This window comes from Dioscorea cayenensis, chromosome 14 (genome assembly GCF_009730915.1).
Source record: "Dioscorea cayenensis subsp. rotundata cultivar TDr96_F1 chromosome 14, TDr96_F1_v2_PseudoChromosome.rev07_lg8_w22 25.fasta, whole genome shotgun sequence".
Lineage (NCBI taxonomy): Eukaryota > Viridiplantae > Streptophyta > Magnoliopsida > Dioscoreales > Dioscoreaceae > Dioscorea > Dioscorea cayenensis.
In genome coordinates, this window is record NC_052484.1 from 17,861,484 (window position 1) to 17,875,951 (window position 14,468).

The 14,468-nt window shown below is 35.4% G+C and overlaps 3 protein-coding genes across 3 annotated transcripts; 2 read left to right on the plus strand and 1 right to left on the minus strand.

Annotated features, from left to right (window-relative positions):
- Positions 1-1,553: 1,553 nt before the first annotated feature.
- LOC120275082 (cilia- and flagella-associated protein 20) lies at positions 1,554-4,687 on the minus strand. The gene is made up of 6 exons (XM_039281572.1): positions 4,575-4,687; positions 4,153-4,224; positions 4,023-4,054; positions 2,284-2,525; positions 1,921-2,157; positions 1,554-1,830 (listed from the first exon to the last, which is right to left on the minus strand). Exons 2-6 carry the CDS (start codon positions 4,203-4,205, stop codon positions 1,822-1,824), a joined length of 573 nt encoding a protein of 190 aa, XP_039137506.1. The 5' UTR covers positions 4,206-4,224; positions 4,575-4,687; the 3' UTR covers positions 1,554-1,821.
- A 3,240-nt stretch (positions 4,688-7,927) lies between these two features.
- Positions 7,928-10,699, plus strand: LOC120275184 (zinc finger protein CONSTANS-LIKE 14-like). Its single transcript, XM_039281706.1, has 4 exons — positions 7,928-8,588; positions 8,851-9,084; positions 10,113-10,348; positions 10,427-10,699. The coding sequence occupies exons 1-4, from the start codon at positions 7,950-7,952 to the stop codon at positions 10,539-10,541; spliced, it is 1,224 nt and encodes a 407-aa protein (XP_039137640.1). The 5' UTR covers positions 7,928-7,949; the 3' UTR covers positions 10,542-10,699.
- A 463-nt stretch (positions 10,700-11,162) lies between these two features.
- Positions 11,163-14,090, plus strand: LOC120275383. The gene is made up of 12 exons (XM_039281932.1): positions 11,163-11,293; positions 11,386-11,629; positions 11,724-11,807; positions 11,983-12,041; positions 12,123-12,258; positions 12,444-12,540; positions 12,659-12,725; positions 12,859-12,957; positions 13,135-13,224; positions 13,318-13,472; positions 13,545-13,646; positions 13,758-14,090. Exons 2-12 carry the CDS (start codon positions 11,413-11,415, stop codon positions 13,945-13,947), a joined length of 1,296 nt encoding a protein of 431 aa, XP_039137866.1. The 5' UTR covers positions 11,163-11,293; positions 11,386-11,412; the 3' UTR covers positions 13,948-14,090.
- The last annotated feature ends 378 nt before the right edge of the window (positions 14,091-14,468 follow it).

A 14,468-nucleotide genomic window follows, 5' to 3' on the forward strand; every position in this document is an offset into this window, starting at 1 on the left:
GCATGCATGCATGCATGGTTTAATCATAACTAACGTACTATAAAAAGCAACGAACCGGACCGGTCCGACTTTGCTTAGTCTGGTCCAATCTTGTTCCATGCCTTGGTGTACCTTATTTACTTTTTACTATTATTGCTTATTTTTTACGTACATTGGGTTTTGTACAATGTACTAAAGAATGTCTCTGTATTTACTACTTACTAAGGTTTTCAAATTATAAGAATTGACAATTAAATGGAAAATATTAATCAGGGAAATTGATTTTGCATTTATATTTCTAAAAAATGAATAATTATGTATTCATCATTGAGGTTGATATTTAATTAATTTTTTCTTTATTTTTTTAATCTTAAAAGGAAACCTAAGTTTAAGAAGTGACCATTGTTAATATTTTGAGATGAAATAGTATTATTTATTTATTTATTTATTTTGATCCCTCTATCTCACTGGCTACTTAAACCATAACAAGCGTGAGTTGTGACATTACCCGTGAGTTAAATTTTAAACCGGTGAAACTTAGACAAAAAACCGGCAAGGGGTGAGCCTAACCTCAACACAAGCCTGGTCAAAGCCCGTAAATTCTGCCAAGCATATACCATGCTTTTTTTCATGCAAATTTGATAGAATGGAAAAACAAACAAATAAATTTTTTGTAGACATTTGGTACACAAGCTATTTAATAACAACTTTGACTGGCTAAAGATACAAAATACACATGTATGGTCACGTTGCAAGAACAACACATGCCGGAATTTACTCAAATTGCAACCGCACATTCACATGATTTGACAATTGACTCAGCTACACGATAAGAAACATTCATGGCCTTACCAGCATCTTTTTCATGTTCCTTCCTTTCACAGTAAATTCCGGTAAAACATACCGATCTTTTTCCCCTGCTTCCGATGATTTCCTCTGATTTTTCTGTACAATTTGATTGGTCATTCTCAAATTTTATGAGAGGGACATCCAAATAGTCATTCGTAATGATCTGTACATGTCGAACCGAATCAAAAGAAAATTTTCGCATTCAAAATCATCAGAAACTTCACAGCAAAGTGTACAAGAACCAGAGGATAATCACAACAAGAAGCTTTCTCATAGAAAATGAATAGTATTAACTGCAAGTAAATCAGTTGAAACAAGATATCACTCAAGGATGTGTTTTTGGCCAACAAGATTCAAGGCAAATGCACTGATTCATAGCTCTGCTGACACAAATTAGAATAAACAAACAAACTCATTTATGACGAAATGAGATGTTTGATCAAATGTACGAAAAGTTTAGACACATTTCGTGCATTTGATTTAACATCTTATTTCTTCATACAGCCAGACACAAGAAAAAACAGTTTTCCAACATGTCATCTTCTCTTTTCTTCAGCACACTGAACACACCTAACATATGCAAGTCTTGTGTGGAGCTTTTTCGCATTTAGAGCCGACAGAACTATGTACAATCCCTCAGCAGTTACATGCATGCATTAAAACAGTGCATGTGGTCATAAAGTACAGCATCACAAGGCTACAAATTAGTTCCATTCTTCAGAAAATTGTCCAATTTGAAGGATCAATCAGCCAATTAAGCATGTAAGGTTTAGGTTTCAATTCCAAACAATACAGAATATGTTGTTCCAAGTGGCATGACAATCACAAATATACCAACTCTACAAACCAAAATCATAAGATACGTGAAAGAAGGTTTCAGTGATTTACGATATATCACCACACGGCGGGATAACCGGTTTTAATTATGAAGAAATGCTTAATATCCCCATTTGATACTACCACAGCTCAACCTTCAATCCCGAGAGTTTTGCCTTACGCTTTCTGTCATTTCAATTAGTTCAGCAAGGGTTAGTAACTAAATAAATCATATGAGAATGCTTTGAACTAGAGAGAAGAAAAAAAAGTGCCCACCTGCATTGGAAGGTAGAGTTTGAATTCAGGTGGAAGCTCTTCCTCAGAGTATAGACGATCAGAAAAGAAGATTCTTCTAAGCCGACAGTTTGCATGAACTGTCACTCGCAGGGTCTCAACATAGTTTGTCCCATATGCTCTTCTTGTGTAATCAGCAAGATTTAACTGGATATTATTCCATCCATCATCCAACTTAAGAGGCATTGTGCAGATAAATGGCTTAACCCGTGTTACAGACTGAATCACGAGGTACAAAGAACAAATTCATAATGGTAAATGAGCATTATCCCATAAGATAACTGAAAATTGGTTTTAAGTTTGTTTTAAGTCGGTAGATAAAATTGTATGGCAAAACTTACACACTTGAAAATTTGATGCTCTAAAACGCCGACGAACATTTTTATCATCCAATATATGAATCTCGAAAGTGAAGTATTTCTTCAGATTCTTCACAATCATGACCAGAAATGGAAGTTTTATCCCTAGTGTTGCAGCAGGATCAGCAGGGCAAGTAATATAAGTTGACTGCACATTTGGTCCAATTATTTCGAGTACACTTGACTGGATATCTTCATCTGGCAGCCGTTTAATATGACCCATTAACAACTGCAACAAGACAAACTTTTAGAAATAGTTTCCGAGATGGTGATACACAGAATTACAATAACTGAAATGCAAAATGGGAAAAATATGTTGGAAATTGATGATGCTAGATGTGCTCATAATAGAGCCTTAGGAGTACAGAAACCTATTTGCTCAATTATATTGACTGCGTTAAAAAGGCCGACACCACGACACAAAAAGTAATATAATGTTCAGCTCATGTCAATCTGATGATGACTTAACGATAATTTGTAAAAATTGTAATCATGATGAAATGAAAAATACTTCCTGCTGAAAAGCATCTGATGTTAAATTCACCTATCACACACAACATAGAATATTTTATTCAAATTCGAATTGAAGCTGTTATATATCAGAGAAAAACAGAATGCCATTTGTTAATTTCGCCCATGCTGTCAAAGAAAGGAGCTTCTTCATATCAGCACTACAACCCAGGAATGTGGTCCCATTCCAGTGCTAGAAGGTGTCAACTGTCAACCCACAGCCAAACTACCTCCAAATCCACCAACTTGGTGTGTTGTGGTCCAATCATGGTTTGGGATTGGACCAAAGCCATCGACCAGTGAGCATCCATAACATATCCAAGATATAGAGAAACCCCACAGAGGGAAGGCAAAATGATTCGCTCTATCATAACCAATTACTAATTTCAGCTAGATATAACTTTTTAGAAATACATAGTACAAAAGCCAATTGATTCTAATAAAATCATGCTTTTACTGCCTGAAACATCCAGCATCAAATATGATGCCCCCATCATTGTCACTATAATTACCTTTCGTCATTTGTCCTTTGTCAAGGCTTTTAATTATTGAGAGGATGCAACATTATAAACATGGGATTCGAAACGGCAAAACATCAAAAGGCTATGATTGGGGGCGTTATCATCTAAACCCAAACTTGCATGTGCATCATACACATATGTTTTACACATAAAGCATGTGCGTTTGGAAATATCTACATATATCAACAACATATTTGAACATTATAATAACTAAAAAATACTCACAAAGCAAGAAAGCATTCATAGACTATAAAAACAATTTGTTTTCACAAAGAAATAGTAGTTGATAAAAGACCTAATCCAAAAAATCAAATCAGTCATCAACATGAAATATGCCCCTATGCACACCAGCACCACAAAAGGGTTTAATTTAAAAAAATTTCTAATTCTGAGCATAGAATTTGTTCTATCTTATTAGCTTTGTAAAATCATTCTCTGTATTCATTCTTTAGACCTAACGTAATCATATGCCTATGGTGGCCCTCAGGGAAAAAAATTGACAAGGAACCATCTCACGCGACAAAAATATAAAGTTGGCATATCACTACTGGTCATGGTCGACAAGGCACATTAACAAAGAATAGAACAGAATCCAATAAAATCACTAATTTCACATCAAGACAATCCACAAAACAAATTAGCCATATGACAAAATATAGTCCTAGGCAACAGCTGTTAAGCAAAGATTACAAACCTTCTTTATCCCATATCTGCAAAGGCTTGCTCCTGACGAAGTAAGGAAAAAAACAAAGGTAGCATCTTCATTAGATAACATGCATAGTATGCAAGCAAAATTAAATTTAATCAATGATTTTCGCACATACCCAAGACTGTATAAGATGGACAAAAATCCAGATTGAAATGTATTTTTAAACATCTTCCTGAGTTCCTAACACCTGCAATCATTTCATAATAAAAACCCGATAAATTACATCAGACAAGAACATTAAAGACAGAAAAATAAAACTTGGAGGAACAGAGAACTCAATTAGAACATGCTCAGAGTATAACAAGGATAAAACAAATATACCACAATGTTGATAGAAAACACACATACGCCAATCTGGAAATCAAAGCCACATAAAGAAATAATTCCAACTATAAAAAGTAAATCAATAGGAAAACACTAATCTAGAGTTTCCGGAGCAAAAACCACATAACAGAGATCAATAGATGCCCAAATCAAGCCCTAGATTGAACAGTATCCGATTCAATTAACTAATTTCTACACAGAAAGGCATCTCACCTCACACCCCTTCCACTTCTACTCCTCGAGCTTCGATTTCTCTGCCAAGCTCGAAGTTTTGCCCAAAGTTTGAGAAGAAGACGAATTAGGGTTTGAAGAACCCCATTTTTTTCCAATCAGCCCCCGTAAATTTTCATAAATAGAAAACTATTCTTTAGTTTGCGGATCGGGTTAAAGAAGGCAGACCCGTATACCCGATAAGTTTTCTTATCGGATCTGATCTGTTAATCCAAACCCGATATATTTTTTTATTAATTTAAAATTTTAAATTAATAAAAAAAGGTAATAAATAATTAAGAAGGAAAAAAAGGTATCTTTAAGTCGCATTCACTGTCGATTATTTAAGTCATATCAAATCTCTCTTGCTTGTTAGAATATAAAAAATGATAATTTTAAATATAATAAAAAAATATATAATAATTTTTAAACCACATGATTGTACGGCATCAACAAAAAGATAAGTACATGCAAGTCCAGGGATAAGCGAGGCAAGCTATCGTGCTTAATTAGTTAATCAACTTTTTTAATCTTAATTAAGTACTTAATTAATCTGGCTAAGTTTGAGATGTACGTCATGGATGACATACTAAATGAATGGCATTGCATATATTTTTTTATAAATTGATTTTGTAAGATTTTAAATAAATATAATTAGCTTTTACACTCATTCCATTTATTGGAAAAAAGGTTTATAAGTGAATGTCATAGACTTTCTTACTATATAAATTAAATTATAATATAAAGTGATTTTTCTCAATGAGATTCAAAGATTAGTAGAGATGGCAATTTGTACCTTACCCGACGGAGATACTCAAGATGCAGTCCCTGGGTCAAAGAGGGTATTACCCTCTTTGACCGAGTCTGGCATCTGGATCTGACATCTAGATTAGTTTTTGAATGCAGTCGGGTTGGGTAAGGATATGCCTACTCCTACCCGCATCCCTTACCCTTACCCTTACTCGTTGAAGAGGGTATGGGTAAAACCCGTACCCGTACCCTTACATATATATATATATATATATATATATATATAATTTTTTATAAAACTAAACATTTACTCACAATTTACTCAATATCTATTTTCATAGTGATTAATTTGAAAATAATACTTCAAATTTTCTCTTAATATATTATTTTAAATTTTATTTAATTTCTATATTTATATTTGATAATATTATCAAAATTGAATTTTAGATATATATTAAGAATCATAATTAAATTAAAAAATAAATAAATATAAAAATTATAAGAACATCATGAAAAATAAGATACTAATAAAAAATCAATTGGATATAACTTATGAGAATTACTTTATAATGTTTTTTTATATTCAAAAATATTACTAGATATTTATAAAATTTGAAGTCTATATAAAAATATAAATAGTAGATATATGAAAAAAATTTTTAAACAAAAACCAAGATGGTTAAATATGAACAAAACAAAAGGTAGAGTTACCATTAAGTCCCAAATAGACGTCATTTTTTTATGTGATTATATAATTTAAGATAAACAAATATATCAACTCAGTAATTTTTGAATTTATGGATGTGTTTAAAAGATTAGTAATATAATGTATAATTAATTTATTTTTATTATTATTTAAATTTAATTCGATAATTTGAACAACTGAGAAATGGCGATCTGCAGGAGTATCCCGTACCTCGAGTAAGGGTAAGGGTATAATTTTTTACCCCAGAGGGTACGGGTGAAGGGTAGAATGCGGGTATGGGAGTGGAGAGTTACGAGTGACGGATAAAGGTTTTGGCATACCCTATCCATACCCTACCCGTTGCCATCCCTAAAGATTAGATTGAAAATAGGATGTCACATTTTTATTGTGATTGTAGGCAAAAATAGGGATGACAATTGGCGTGGGTACAGAAAGCATCAACCATTACCACCTCATCCCACCTACCATATATATCTTGTTCGGTTGCCCCACTCCGCATGAATAGTATTTTTTTTTAAATACCATAATCACCCCACCTTGATTTGCTCTATAGCCTTGCCCCATCGCGTTTATCTTTAAAACCATATAATTGATTTTCCAATACTCTCAAATGTATATACACATATTACACTATTATGCATTATAACAATGAATAGTATTAACTATACCCACTCGATCCCACTTCTTCCAAAATAAATCTCCGTCTCACCCGTCTCTGCTCTCAAATGAAAAACATGCTCTGATTGGGTCAGATCGGGTAGAAACCACATGGTGATGTGGGTTTTGGCAACTCTAAACAAGCAAATTAATAAAATAAAAACAAATATATATAGTAAAAAAATCAAATTTAACTTTTATTAATATCATCACCTAAACACATTATTAATATAATAACCCCATTTTTGGTATGCATGATATTTGAAGGTGCCCACAAAATCCTATGTGACATCAATCAAATTATATATGTTTTACATTATTGTTTGGAATATCTAATCTTGCAATTATCTATAATAGTAACATTATTTTATAATAATTATTATTAATGTTATTTTCATCATCTAAATTTTTAAAAAAATATATAATAATAATAATAATAAATTGAATCAATTCCCAAAGTATAGTACATAAAAGAGAAGTGGTGGGTTGGTCATGACTCATGACTCATGACTCATGATCTAGCATTTAATGCCAAAAGTCCCTTTCTTTCACTCTAACATGTGCCTTTCTTTGATTGACCATTAATTCATGCCATTAAATATATTCACATTTAAGTCTAAACGGGTTGACGGGTCGGGTTCACTTCTAATTTTAGACTCCAAAAAATAATTTCTGTATTAATTAATTAAATACGGATCGTCAACGGGTAGTTAGAATTCAGATTTAATCTAATTTTATTATAATTTAATTATATTAAAATCCAAGGCATCTAATAAAAAAAAGAAGAGGTGATTTTGTTTTTCTCGGATTCGGGTTTAGTTTTAATATAATCCGACCCGTTAAAGAGTTCTTTCTGGACAAATGCCAGCTCATCAAAAAGTGCTTGATATTTTCAAGCCCTCAAGATATGACCCCACGTGCGCCGTTCCCCATCCCCAGCTACCGCTTTCGGGTTCGGATCTAAACCCGCACCCGTTATCTCACCATCCAAATTCAATCACCTATATAATAACATATATATATATATATATATATATTTTCTGGTAAATTTTTAACTTAAGTAATCCATAAATTAAAATGTGATTTTATTTCATTTTCCAATATTTTACTATTATAATAAAAATAAAAATAAGATTAAAGTTGGCGGATTTGGATTTTTTACCTTATCGGATCTGGAAGGATCCGACCCGTTTTCTCTTCTTCATAACCTTCATCGACAGAGAGGGAGAGAGAGCACCTTCTTCTTCTTCTTCTTCTTCTTAGCTATGTCGCCGGAGAATGGAGTGGCCTCGTCGGCGCCGGTGTGTGATTACTGTGCGACGGCGGTGGCGGCTCTCTACTGTGGCGCAGACTCCGCCCGGCTCTGCCTCCTTTGTGACCGGAACGTGCACTCGGCCAACGCCCTATCGCGCAAGCACGCACGATCACCGCTTTGCTCATCGTGCTCATCCGGCGCCGCCGCATCCCGGCATGGCTCCATCTTCCTTTGCACCGACTGTGAGCTCGTCCCTTTGCCCTCCTCCACCAACCCGTCATCCCCCGTCCAACCCCTCTATGGCCTCCCATCCGCCTCTGATCTCGCTGCCGCTTTGAATCTCGATTTCTCTTCTAAGATCCCTAAGTCTTCGCTTCTGGATCCCCAATTCTTTTCGCCTGACGTTCTGGAGGAGCTCTACGTGCCGAGATGGGAAAAAAGCCTGCAGCTTTTGGAGCAGGTGATGGAGCTCTCCAAGGACGATGCTCCGGAGACTCCCCGCCAGAGTGACAACGGTGAGGTGATGCCCTACTCCGAGCTCTTGATGTCTCCTCTGGACGGGGGTCCGGATCTCAATGGGACTGTTCAGCACACGGGCGATGAGGAGCTTCTCTTCGATTCTGGGACTGTTGCTGATCACTCCACTCAGGTTTTCAAATTCTTCAGAAACATTTGTTTTTATTTTTGGGTTTTTTATTCCTTCTTGCTTGGATTTCAAGCACATTACTTTGCTGAACCTCATAAAGTTTTGAGGGATTAATTAGTGTGGTAATCCAAAATATGATTTTGAAGTGAAGAACAAATGGACATTCAGATTCAGCACTGCATTCACTTTGTTCAGATTTAGATTGATTCAACATCATGTTTGTTCTTGCTTCCTGGATTTCAACTTTGTATGGATTTCCTTGCAGATATGGGATTTTAATCTAGGAAGGTCCAGGGAGCAAAATGAATCCTCTTTGTTTGAAATGGATGGATATGGGACAAATACTGAAGGTTTTACAATTAAAAGCTATGATGATCTCTTTAGAGAAAATACGTTTTCAACTACACATGTCTTGGAAGACATTTACAACACGAATTGCATTTCGGCAGCAACTGATGATATATCTTCGACTAACGTTCGTTGTGTCTCATCTCGGAAAGTATGTCTTCGTTGATCTTCACTTGCATCATTTATATCCTCACTGTTTGTTTTTATGTTTTGCTTGTGAGTTCTTTGAGAGTTTTAGAGCACTAGAACTATAGTAGAATGTCACCATCTTCTTATTGCCATTTCATTGAAGTTATCAGGAGTGCTTTTCTGCAGATACCTTCTACATAGAGTCATGATTGTTTCTCTTTCAGTAAATTGTTTCAGGAGTTAGATTGGATCTCATACAAGTATTTTGAAAGAATGGAATTCCTTTGTATGTCTAGTGAGCATTTATACAAGTTATGTGAGTGATAGTCTGGTAGACTGACTGGGCTTTTTAGACTCATCAAATACAAATGCATGTATGCAACCATACTCGGTAGAGAAATACTTGTTGCTTTCAAAACAAGGGTTTAAGCTGTGTGAATGTGGTACTATAGTTTGAAGAATAGAAATAATTTTGGATCTATCAATTGAAGTACTGAGTTGCTTAGTCCTTGATCTTATCCTGCAACCATACTTTTTCTACATTATTTGTACTGGACCATCCACTTGAAGATATGTCTTGCTTCTTGACTTTGAAATAATTTCCAAAAATCCAAAATGATCACTATTGTTAAATGCCAGCAATCTTTCCTGTTCAAAACTGATGCACAAGTAGAAGGAGCAGGATATTGCATGAAGTAATGAGTATTGTCAGCAAATGTTTGTTATTCAAAGCTCATGCAAATGTACGAGCAATACTCCTAGACACCTGTGGATGTGTTGAATGTGTAGATTAAGAATACAATGTTCAGTTAAACACCAACAAGACCATTTTTTTGCTTAGTTAAACAAGTCTGTATCTCTGTTGCCATTGTTTTATGAATATTTTTTAATATAAGCTGTTACGTCCTCATAGGACAAAACTGAAATCCAGTTAAGCATCACATTGTAATGAGGGTACTAGCACCAACCTTCTGATGCTTCTTGTCACCAAATTCATAAACACTTTCAGTTACTTAACACTAAAGAAATTCTTATTCTTTTGTTCTGCAGAAAGGGCAGGATAATTTAACAGCAAACTCAGGAAATAGCAATTGGACTGCAGTTAGGCCAACGAATGTATTACATGATACTGAACCTAATCATGCCATCAAAGAGATCTCCTTTACTCAGCACCCTGTCATTAGCAGCAAGCAGTTCAAAGCATTGAACAAAATAGACAGTGAGCAATTGGCCCAAAACCGAGGAAATGCAATGCAACGATATAAAGAGAAAAGAAAGACTCGCAGGCATGGTTTTTCTGCATTTGCTTGTCTGCTGATTTTCTGATATGAATTGAAAATCATGTGTATCTAAATTATCAACAGATATGATAAACACATTCGATATGAATCGAGGAAGGCAAGAGCTGACACTCGGATGCGAGTTAAGGGTCGATTTGTCAAGGCTTCGGAAACAATGGATGATGAAAATGATGGATGAATGGATTTCTGTTAGCCAACCATGGCTGTAAATTCTTTTCTTCTTTCTTTTCTTCTTGCTATTTCCATTGTTGTTTTGTTGGAAGTTTTGTCATTTATATGAATATGTGACATCTCCTTAAAGAATTTAGAAATGAGCAAGTTATGTGTTTCTTTGCTTCTTAAATATGCAATCATTCATTAAAATTTTTAATTATAGAGATGTTCATAAACATTCACTTTTTTAATGCTATTTACCACACATAATATACATTTAAAAAGAAATTTATATAAACTAAAAGGTTAAAAAAATAAAATAAAATGACAAGTAATATTGGAAAATTCATAATTTAGTTGTTTTTCAGGTGTGGCAAAACTAAAAACCCTGTGTATTTTATTGTTATCATGAATTTTCATGTGATCTGATCTCGAGGCGGAAGAATCCACGTGTCACAATCTCAAGGGGGTATCCTTCGCTTGGTCGGTCCGTTGTTTTTCTTGTTCCTACGGACTACGTTACCCTTCCACAATGTGGCAAGCTCTTGACAAATAGAATACTGCCACGTAGGAGGATAGTTTAGATTGGCCCGAACCGCAGAGGACGGTACCAAGAGCTACGACTTCGGGCACGCACGCCATGTGCGAGGCCCTTGGTTCCCGCGCGCGCAAGCGCGGCCTCCGCCTTCGTATAGGCTTCAAAGCTCTCACCTTTGTACTTCTCTTTGAGCTCTTGGAGTGTCTACGAGCTCTGATCCCCCGCATCTCCTCCTTTTGGTCCTCTCTCTCTCTCTCTGACTTTCGTTTACATGCTGGAAAGGTCGCTCCTTTTTCTTTGGTTTCTGATTGATTGGATTGTCTTTGTTTAGGATGTAATTGGTTGGAGAAGAGAAGGCATGGGCTGCACTTCTTCGATTCCTGGGAGATATAAGAATGGCAGGAGGAGGAAGAAGAAGGGGAGCAGGATTGCTGAGGTTGCTGTCTTTGTGCCTTGTTTGAGAGTCCCTGTTGCTGTAGATCTTCAGCAGGGGCTTAGAGGGATTGTTGGAAGGGAGGTTGTTGAGAGGATTATGCAAAGGAGGAGTAGGATTGTGTTGTTAGCGCAAGAGAATGGTATTTTTTTAATCTTGAGCTTTGTTTGATTGTTATTTGGTTTCTTGTTGGAATGTTGATTTTGTGGGGGGTTTTTTGCTTGTTTTTGCAAAAGTCCTTGAAGCTTTGGAGGGGATTTTGGAGGTCCAGAGAGCACTTGAGGATTACCTTCCTGTTCTGATTGGTTTGATTGAAAAAGGTGAGAGCTTTTGTTTTTGTTTTCTGAATTGATGTTCTTCTTGGCTTCAAGAATTGTGATTGGAGCTTGAAATTATAAGAGCATTTGGGAAGGTTGGTTGTGTGAATAGAATAATTTGGATAAGCAAATGGAAGAGAATTAATGTACTGATAATGCTTCCATTATTATCTTGTAGAGCGCCGGCTTGAAGCATTGGTGGAGTTCAAATGGAGAAGTTTAGGGGATAATGGACAAGTAAGAGCCTAGTACTGCCGATTAACATTTATGCTTATTGCTACCATTTGTTAATTCAAAGTTTGATATTTGGGCTTGCAGGAAATATGTTTAGCAAGTGCTTGGTATGAGTTGTTATCAGTTATTCACATGATGGCTATACTATCATTGTTGGAAGCTAACCAACTTCTAATTCCGAAAGATTGTGTGGATGCGCGTGAGAGGAAGGTATCAGAAGGTCTGTTCATTTGATGTTATCCTGAGCATGACTACTAGAAATAATATACAATTTATAGAGTGTGTTTGTTGATGAAAGGAAGTAATGAATTTGATCTTGGTGTTGAACATTCCTGTGTGATTACTTAGTTGTGCCAAATTCTAAAAGTTATTTTATTATTGAGAAGAAATTCTTCGTTTTACTAGACGCGAAGAAGGTTGCTGTTGATTTGTTGCTGAAGGCATCTGGGTTTTTAGAATATTGTATTCATCACATACTTGTTCACCTGCCAATCCATATACGGTATGCCATACCTGATATACCTGATATCAGTTCAATTTATCTTTCTGTCTTCTCTTTTCCGGTTTTTTTTTTTTTTATGTTATGTTCTTAATGTGCATCTACTAATCTACACTTGCAGAAGGAACCTGCCTAAAGATTTGCAAGAGGGTGTGCTGGAGGCCGTTTCAATTCAAGCTTTGGGCCAGGTAATTCTGTGTCGAGGTAATTGTGATCAAATGTCAGTTCTTATTCACCATGATATTTGACCATGTTGGTAAACTTTATTATGTAAATCATCTTTTTAACATGCATTCCATTAAAATATGGTCGGATATGTAGGGAGTGGAAATGCAGCTTGGGTTGGCCATGGAATGTGACAAGGCGACACTACCTGTAAAAAGGCGGCTGGCATGTGAGGAAGTCATCTATTTTGCTCAGGTCTGTAACTTTTACGACGATATCATAATTGTTACTGTTGAACTATTATTATTATTATTGTTGTTGTTGTTGATGTTACATCAAGCATTCATCATAAAACACAAGAATCCCACTTTCAGTTGTTTCTTTTCTTTGGGCTTTAGCTTATATTGTGCATCCTTTTTGTCTGTTGATCAGGCTCACTATTGCTTGTCAGGATGCGAAAACAGCGATGCAAATGGAAAGAAGCTCCTCCTATTCCTTAAATATAAGTACCTTGAAGCAAAGGTGTGCTAATTAATTTCCCAATCGTAACCAGCTCCTCTTATCTATTACTAATTTAATTAAATTCTTATTCTTCTCGTTGAATTTAATCATCAGTCAGCTGCATACTATTATCATGGTCTAGTTCTCGGAAAGGGCAGCGAACCAAATGATCAAGTTAGTTCAGTGTGGTGCCATTTTGCTGCCAATGACCTCCTCATCGAGAGCAAACGAGCTTGTTTAAGCTTTTGCCTCGCAAAACCCCTAACTAGGTTTGTTCTTTTTCGTCTTATGAAATACACAATCATAGCTCACTTGAAACCTTTACTTCTTTTCCGTCCCAGAGTTCCGGCCGCATGGGGTGTGATGAAGCATTTACAAAAGAAAATCCCTGAAACAGCATCGAAGAAATCCCAAATGTATGGAGATCTCATAGAACAAGACAAGTATGGGCTCGAAACGTGATTAGAGCTTTCATCATTTTATTTCTCCGAAGAAAATTGGAACATTCTTTGGCTTGAAATCAATTCTTACTCTGCTTTTTTTCTTTGGTTCAGGGCATATCAAACATTGCCTGATCTGCCGGAGTTCACCTTGTCTCTGAAGCCCGATGACTATGAACTACCTGAGATCGCCGAGTTCTGGGTTGGTGATAAGTCTCAACCCCAAATTCAGATGCTGAAAGAGCACCTCAAAGATGATGATGATGATGATACATTTGAACCTATTGAAGACTTGAATCTCTAATAACTCTTGATACTTTTTCTTTAGTATCAAGTTGCTTGATACTTTTTTTTCCGTATTTCTTGTTTGTTTTCAAGTTTGCTGCAGAGCATACATTTGTATTGAGCATTGAGAATGATCAAAAGATAATAACGCAAGAGTTGTCATGCTTGTTTTCTAGTGCAAATTCAATTGGCAAAACCTTGAATCAAACAAAATTGTTTAATTTTTAAATTAAATGGTAACGTTAAACTAAGGAATTATAAAATTTTGCCCTATAATAATAATAATAATAAAAAAAGAATTGCTTTCATGTATATTATGTTAGTATGTATGTAAAAATTTTATAGGCTAGATAATTAGCTAATATTTATTACCTTAAAAAATTACAAAATAAAAAAATATTTTGTAAAGAACAAAAAAAATTAGGGCAAAGTTCTCACGTGCATTACGTTTGGAAGAAACTTAAAGTTCTAGTCCTACAAGTGGTAAAAATATATAGCGGTTCTTTTCCTCCATATTTCATGGCAAGAGAGATTTATATG

What these genes read in the sequence shown, in the direction of transcription:
- LOC120275184 (XM_039281706.1), top strand. Translation starts at nt 7,950, where the DNA reads ATGTCGCCGGAGAATGGAGTGGCCTCGTCGGCGCCGGTGTGTGATTAC. An exon ending in TTGCTGATCACTCCACTCAG is followed by an intron (nt 8,589 to 8,850) that starts GTTTTCAAATTC and finishes ATTTCCTTGCAG; the next exon opens with ATATGGGATTTTAATCTAGG. An exon ending in GTTGTGTCTCATCTCGGAAA is followed by an intron (nt 9,085 to 10,112) that starts GTATGTCTTCGT and finishes TTTGTTCTGCAG; the next exon opens with AAAGGGCAGGATAATTTAAC.
- LOC120275082 (XM_039281572.1), bottom strand. Translation starts at nt 4,205, where the DNA reads ATGTTTAAAAATACATTTCAATCTGGATTTTTGTCCATCTTATACAGT. An exon ending in GCAGATATGGGATAAAGAAG is followed by an intron (nt 2,526 to 4,022) that starts GTTTGTAATCTT and finishes TCTTGTTGCAGT; the next exon opens with TGTTAATGGGTCATATTAAA. An exon ending in TTAGAGCATCAAATTTTCAA is followed by an intron (nt 2,158 to 2,283) that starts GTGTGTAAGTTT and finishes CTCGTGATTCAG; the next exon opens with TCTGTAACACGGGTTAAGCC.
- LOC120275383 (XM_039281932.1), top strand. Translation starts at nt 11,413, where the DNA reads ATGGGCTGCACTTCTTCGATTCCTGGGAGATATAAGAATGGCAGGAGG. An exon ending in GTTTAGGGGATAATGGACAA is followed by an intron (nt 12,042 to 12,122) that starts GTAAGAGCCTAG and finishes TTGGGCTTGCAG; the next exon opens with GAAATATGTTTAGCAAGTGC. An exon ending in ATAAGTACCTTGAAGCAAAG is followed by an intron (nt 13,225 to 13,317) that starts GTGTGCTAATTA and finishes TTTAATCATCAG; the next exon opens with TCAGCTGCATACTATTATCA.